General features: G+C 36.7%; 1 protein-coding gene across 1 annotated transcript; it reads right to left on the reverse strand.

Annotated features, from left to right (window-relative positions):
* Positions 1 to 2400: 2400 nt before the first annotated feature.
* Positions 2401 to 6930, reverse strand: LOC115986082 (zinc finger MYM-type protein 1-like). Its single transcript, XM_031108945.1, has 5 exons — positions 6871 to 6930; positions 6075 to 6214; positions 3193 to 4745; positions 2598 to 2859; positions 2401 to 2407 (listed from the first exon to the last, which is right to left on the reverse strand). The coding sequence occupies exons 1-5, from the start codon at positions 6928 to 6930 to the stop codon at positions 2401 to 2403; spliced, it is 2022 nt and encodes a 673-aa protein (XP_030964805.1).
* Positions 6931 to 7272: the final 342 nt, after the last annotated feature.

The following is a 7272-nucleotide window of genomic DNA, read 5'->3' on the forward strand; positions in this document are numbered from 1 at the left end:
CAAGGGGCATGTAGAATATGGACTCCATATATTGGACAAATCAACATATTAACCACATCTCATCTAGGTGGTCTCAACATACATTCAACCACTTTAATGCCCCCAACTTGGTTACAAGCTAACGTTACTAAGCTCGGCAATTAACAAGGTTATAGCAACAATTTATAAATTAAAAAATTTACTTTATTTTATCGATGTGGGATATTTTAGGATTGTTTTTGTTATTTATTTCAATTGTTACTGTTTTTTTTTTTTTTTTCCTCTATTTTCTCGAACATGTTACGCTATGACTTCGTTCTTCTTCACATTCCTTTGTAACTCTAGAGAATAGACTCTCGCTTCTTCTGAAAATCTTATTCCACTTGATTCTCCTCTTTTTGGTACCCCTTTTCCCTCTTTCACTTCTTATAAAAATATTTTCTTTTTCATAAGAAAACAGAGTACTAGTAGCGGTTAGCCATTCGGGTTATATGCTAAAATTCAATATTTGCTTCTATGCTGATGGATTTCTTTCAGAAACTATACTTACAAAAATCTGGGTTTTGTTGTAAATTTTATAGCTTTTCATTGAACTGAAGCTTAATTGCTTTAAACTTGTAGGTTAATTTCTCTAAACTTAAATTGTTTTTTGTAGGTATGTATGTGTACTTAACGACTGGATTCCTTGAAATATTGATTTTATGTAATTGTTTATTTGGTTTGCTATTTTGATTCTTTACAAAGATTTTAATCTTTGCTAGTTCGGATTAGAAGGTAACAGAAAAATTCGCTTCACCGCGTCTTTTGGCATTATATATAGTGGGAACAATAGGAGAAAACAAAGTAAAATTTGAAAATGCACTCTACAGCAGAGAATAAGTTCTTAGAACAATTGAAGCACCTGATGCAAGTTTTAGTTTTTGGGTATGTGTGGATAAAGTTTTTATAAATCTTTGTTTGATATGAGCACAAATTGGAACACGCATGTTGGATTACTCTCTACAATTTTCTTATCTTTTCGATCAATTAGCAATTAATTTAAGGTCCCAAGATGTCTTTTATTGACACTTCAATGGCATACTAAATGATAATATGCTTGCTATACATATCCCATGCTTACTTCACTTTCTATATTGCAAGTGATCTGCTCATCCTTAAACAGAATGAATTGTACCAGATCACTCTACCATTTATGATTAACTGCTCCTTTCTAGGAAACTATACCATTTATGACTTTGTTTTATGGACCTTGTTTGATGCTATATTGGAATGACCTACTACAGGCTCCTATTAATGCAATTTTTTGCCCAATTCCATCTCTAAATTGAGACATTTTTGTTCCTATTTTGCCAATTTTTTCAGGCAAATGTGTCCAGGCATCAAATAGTTGATATCGACTATTTTTACCAGGGTTTGGAAACATGTTGCTCTGAAAGGGGATACAGTGATTGGTGCCAGTTGTGGCTATGGTTATGATACTTTAGCAATGGTCAATATGCTTGCTGATGAATTAGCCAGGACCGTGTTTATGCAATGTATATTCATAATGATGCCTTAGGAATAATTCTTTGCTAGAAGAGTTGTTTGATCCCAACAAGGTGCCCTTTAACATATACGGATCTTTAGGTCTATACTGAATTCCTTTTTTTTTTTTTTTTTTTTTGATACCAGGTCGGGAATGTACCAAACACAGGAAGTCTTTAGCTAATACAGCTATTACAAAAGATTTGGTTCAACCAAAGAGAATGTATGGGGAATAGCTTGGACTATGAGTTTTATTCCTTGCTGGCTTAAGTGTTGGATGTCTGCAAATGGTGCCCTGCTATACCAATGGAATTCCTTGTTTTGCTTCCACCTCTGTTCTCTTCCTACTGTGAGTGATGATGATAATGCTTGTGAACCCCAACTATGTAGCTTTTATGACTGCACTTTGTATGTCAATCTGCTTGGCTATGAATGTGGACCAGGTTTTAGTGGTGTCATAGGCTTCCAAATTTCTACTTCCCTCCCTGCTTATGGCTTCAAAGGAAATTCCACTTCTTGTACGCCATTTATGTCTGACTCCATCAGCTTTGATATGGAGTTGCCAGGCCTGCACACTTATGTGTTGGTGGGCCTATTTGGTTTTTCCCTTTGTCCAGGGATGAACGCAGGATTTTAAGCGGGGGGGGGGGGGGGGGCGCCAGAGATAAGCAAAAATTTTTTTTTTCAAATACGCATCCATATAGTATTAATAAATTATCAACCAAGACAAATACCCAAAAATCATTGTTTCTTAATATATTAAGATACAATCTACTAACAAAAACAAAAGATGCGAAACACTATTGTTTCTTTATACAATCATCTATGAAAAGGGAACTCGACGCTCTTTCAAATCTTCAAAATCATCTACTATTGAATCCAAACTAAATGTCGAAGCTATATCCTTTTCAATGTATAACATCAAAGAGTCATTCAAAAAGTCATCTTCCATTTTGTTTCGAAGTTCAGTTTTGACAAGTTTCATAGCTGAAAATGCTCGCTCTGTAGTAGCAATAGAAACTGGAAGAGTAAGCACAAGTATCACCATTCTATAAACAAGTTTGTAGTGTTCTGAATTTCCAGTTCTCACTAACCATTGAGACAACTCAGATAAACTTTTCAATTTTTTGAACTCTGGATCTTGGACTACATTATGCTCAAAATGATAAAGCTCCTTCTCCAACACTTGTTTGTCATAATCTGTGAAATCCTGTGGATAGAAATTCTTTACCAACAAACAAAGATCACTAATTCTGAAAGATTTTAATGCCTCTCGAGGTTCTAAAGCTGGGCTAAGCCTAAGCAACTCCATTGCATCTTCATTAAACCGATAATTTAGTTCCTGTAGTTGAGAATCTATTGTAGCATAAAAAATATTTACTCGATAATGATGCTCATTTGTAACGTTATCTGGTTGATTATGAGCTCGACCTCGCCTCGCAACATAACGAGTATTCATATCCAGGACATCAATGCGATGCTTCTCACAAAATGATATCACAGTGGTGAGTAAGCCATCCCATCCATCATCTCTAAATTTTTGGATAAGTGCTTTAGTAGATGAAACTAAATGCATGGCATTTAAAATGTCTTGAGATTGGCTTTGCAAAGCTTGACAAAGTTTATCAGTGATCTCCATAGTTTCCTTCTCAAGATGCAAGATGAAAACAAATTCAAATGAAGTTAAACCTTCATAAGCTGACTCTCCTTCTGCCCGATTTTCTCCATCAATTGCACCATCAATTATATTTTGTAAAACTTCAACAGTTGAACTAAGCATCCTTAATAAGCTAGAAACTGATCTAAAATGTGAACTCCAACGTGTTTCTCCAGGTCGTTGTAAAGTGCCAATTTGATTAAGTCCACTTCCAGTCTCAAGCTCTTCAAGATCAATCAAACGTGCTATTTCATTAGCATTAGCAACTTTCAATTGCTCATTGCGCTTGCATGAAGCACTAACAATTTTGATCAGAAAAAGCAATGTAAGAAAAAAATGACTAATGGGAACACCTTGTTTTGATGCTTTTACTAATGCCAATTGTAAGCGATGTGCAAAACAATGGATATAGTAAGCATATGGGCAATCATTCAAAATCAAAGCTTGTAATCCATTCCACATACCTCGCATGTTGCTTGCTCCATCATATCCTTGCCCTCGAATATTTTGTATATCTAAGCAATATTGAGATAACAAAGAATATATCCCCTTCTTTAGAGTCAAAGTTGCAGTGTCAACAACATGAATAAGCCCAAAAAAGCGTTCTTTCACAAAGCCTTCTGCATCAACATATCTAAACACCACAGTCATTTGCTCTTTCTTGGACTCATCACGAGCTTCATCAACCATTATGCAAAACTTTGCATCACCAATTTCTTTCCGAATGGCCTTCTTCACTTTGGCTGAGAAAACATGTAGAATTTCCTTTTGAATCCTAGGTGATGTGTAGGTTGCATTTTTTGGAGCTTTTTCTATTATTTCAGCAACCTTCTCATTCCAAAAAGTCACAATACCCAATGATTCATGAAAGTTCCCACGATTTAATGAACTAAAACTTTCATCTCGACCTCTAAAAGCTATAGCTTGAAAGGCAAGATATCGCACAATAAAAATTGTGGCCTTCAATTGCAACCGATTATTTGCAATTTGTTCAGTAGTGAAATGATCAACTACCCTTTGCAAATGCTGCAATTGGTTCATCAAATCCTTACACATTTGCTCAGCAACTCTATGAGCTGAGTTAGGATCTTTTCCTATATGAACTTGAAAAGAACAATCTTTGCCCCCAACCTTTTTCCAATTTCTAAATCCACCAACAATAAATGTATTTTGTCCCACAACCACATTTGGATTATGAAAGACAAAGCAGGGTAGACAATAAGCTGCATCTGTTGTAGGAGAATATTCAAGCCATTTTGAATTATTTCTATACCAAGAAGCTTGAAAGCTACGATTCTGCTTTCCACTTTTTTTGAATGTCTCTAGAGGAGGTTGGTGCGGACCTTTTTTAATGTAAGCCCGTCGAATTTCATCACGTTGATTAACATGATATTCCCATATTTGTTTGCGTGTTCCGGGATCATAATCCAAAGAATCAAGGTCAATTCTTTGAAATTGTGTTTGAGAGATTGGAACATCCGCATTTTCCGGAATTGGAACATCCACATTTTCCGGAATTGGAATAGCAACATTAGTTGTTGGCAATTCCACGTTGACTTCGGAAGAATTTGAAGTTGAACCTTTTCTTTTGAAAAAATCAAGCATTGTAGTTGATTTTTTCATGATCTACAAATAAAATAAAAATTATATAAGAATTACCGTTATTTTTTTAAATTTGTGTGATAATTTCTTATATTATATGATTTATTTTTTTTCTTTTTGTCTTTGGTCTGCCTTGCCTTTAATGTCTTTGTGTTTAAACTGCCTTTATTTATGTCTCTGTGTTGTCTCTTCCTTTATTTATTGTCTTTGTCTTCATCTTCCTAATTCTGACCCACTAACCCAAATATCCAATGAATCCCACTACAGACAGTCAAGCACTACTAACAAAAACTTTTCTTAACTTTACCTTCTTTTTTTTTTTTTTTCTCCCCTGTCGCTTGTCTTTGCCCAACAGCAACTCCACTTTTCCCTATTCCCTATTATTATGTCCAACTACCGTCAACAAAGAAAAAACCATCTGACTATCACTACAAATCTCTACTCTCTCTATCTATCTCTTTTATCTATATAATGCAAGAGCACAACCACAAACACAGAGTCACAAAGCCAAAAACCCAAAAAAAAAAAAAACACACACACACAGTTCAGTTCAGCCGCAGCACAAGCACCAAATCACCAAATCAGTTCAGTAAAAGTAAAAACACAAACAAGAAACACTCAAACACCACAAGCACAGTTTCTTTGATTCTCAGAATCTCAGATCACAGATTCACAAGGTTTTGAAATTTGAAGGAAAAGATAAGAGTTAAAGAGTAAATACCTGTGAACTGTGATTCTGTGAAGGCTCGAAGCTGGGCTGGGCAGATCGGGAAACGGCAACCGGTGGCAGCAGCGGCAAGTGGATCTCGTCTCGCGTGGCGGCGTGGGTCTCGCTCGACGTGGGTCTCGCTCGAACTTGGGTTCGACTTCGCACTCTCTCGCTCTCTGTCTCTCTCCGTCACGGCGTCACGCGACACCGCTGCCTCTCTGTCTCTCTCCGTCTCGCACTCTCGCTCGTAGCTCTCGCCTCTCGGTCTCTCACTTTCCTTTCTTCTTTTTTTTTCTTTTTTTTGCTTTCTTTCGTTTGGTTTTGGACTGCTGGGGGCTGAGATTTTTTTTTTTTTTTTTTTTTTTTTTGGTTGTGGATTGACATGGGTTATGGGCTCTGCTCTGAGTTGGCCGAATGATGGGCTAGGGGAAGGGGGGCCGAAGCAAAAATTTCAGGGGGGCCCAAGCCCCTTTTTTTTTTTTTGGAAAAATTTTACTTGCTAAAAAATTTTTTTTTTTTTGGGCCCAAGGGGGGCTCGGGCCCCCTTAGCCTTGTACCTGGGTCCGTCCCTCCCTTTGTCCTGTTACATATGCTATTTGGTACCTGCATATCAAATGTTTTGAGGTTAGTAAGGCTTCAATTGGGCTTGCCTCTTTCCCTTCATGGATTATTTGGTTTTGGTGGAGGCTCCACTGAGTTGTAAAGACCACTTGCATGAAGTGCATCATGTCCTCAATCATTATCTGCTTGGACAGAATGCAATTTTGCAGCCATTGTTTTAGAGGATTTTGCTGAAGCTCAGAAGTATTTATGGATAATTCTTGAAAGATGCTATAGTAACCTTAGCAAATATTTAGAACCCTTAATTATGCTTTTATTGCTAAATCACTTTGAAGCAAAACTAATAAGATTAGTTCAAGTGTAAGTGATTAACTAATTTCCATATACCAAGAGCTAGGCTAAACAAGACATATCAAATATAAAGCAATATGGAAATAAGGTAAAAGGACTATGGCTTGGGATACTGCAAAGTTGCAATACAGAAAGATATGTGATATAATTTCCTCCCCCTTATGGCAAAAAGGATTATGGCTTGGGATCTGTAGTCCTCTTTGATAGAGGATTGTTCTAATTGGGAAGGCGTCATGGAAAATGTTCCACATAAAGGTTTGGATTTTCTGGGGAAATTTAATCTTCCAAATTTGGTTCCATGTATCCTTGGAGACGATTTTGGCTGCATTATCTTCATTCCTTTTCTCCTGGGACAGAACATGTATTAATTGGTAGACTTGTTTCACTTGGTACTCTCCCGAGTTAGAGAAATGCCACACTATGGTGTCTTGTAAACTATTGGTCTTGGGAGGGAGGGGGTTTTAGAATAGGATTTGCTCACACTCACCAAGTCTGGTTTCAATGAGCAAGTGGTATGATCAATGAGATCAGTTACTGTCATGGCCATGGGGTCAATTGTGGTTTGTGGTTGTGCCACACTGGGTGGTTGATAGGGATGTGTGTTCTAAACTGAATTCCTAGTGCTATCTAACTTTAATCCATAGTGCATGATAGTGCATGAGTGCCAGAGCTAGAAATTTTCTGATTTCAGATCAGAATATTTTTGCTCAAATTATTTATTAGCCATGAGTTTAAATCGTCTTCATTCATATTTTTTAATGGCTAGAATTATATGAGGCTAATGTTTTTATTGTTGTTAACGTGTATTATGTTATGAGCTTTAGGCCCAACTGGTTTACTTATATAGCACATTTGTACTTGTACTACACTTTACTTGTACCGCACACAT

The sequence above is a fragment of the Quercus lobata genome, chromosome 4 (assembly GCF_001633185.2).
Source record: "Quercus lobata isolate SW786 chromosome 4, ValleyOak3.0 Primary Assembly, whole genome shotgun sequence".
In the NCBI taxonomy this organism is placed as follows: domain Eukaryota; kingdom Viridiplantae; phylum Streptophyta; class Magnoliopsida; order Fagales; family Fagaceae; genus Quercus; species Quercus lobata.

What these genes read in the sequence shown, in the direction of transcription:
- LOC115986082 (XM_031108945.1), bottom strand. Translation starts at nt 6,930, where the DNA reads ATGGCCATGACAGTAACTGATCTCATTGATCATACCACTTGCTCATTG. An exon ending in GCTCATTGAAACCAGACTTG is followed by an intron (nt 6,215 to 6,870) that starts GTGAGTGTGAGC and finishes CTGTCCAAGCAG; the next exon opens with ATAATGATTGAGGACATGAT. An exon ending in AGGAGAGTCAGCTTATGAAG is followed by an intron (nt 2,860 to 3,192) that starts GTTTAACTTCAT and finishes ATGCTACAATAG; the next exon opens with ATTCTCAACTACAGGAACTA.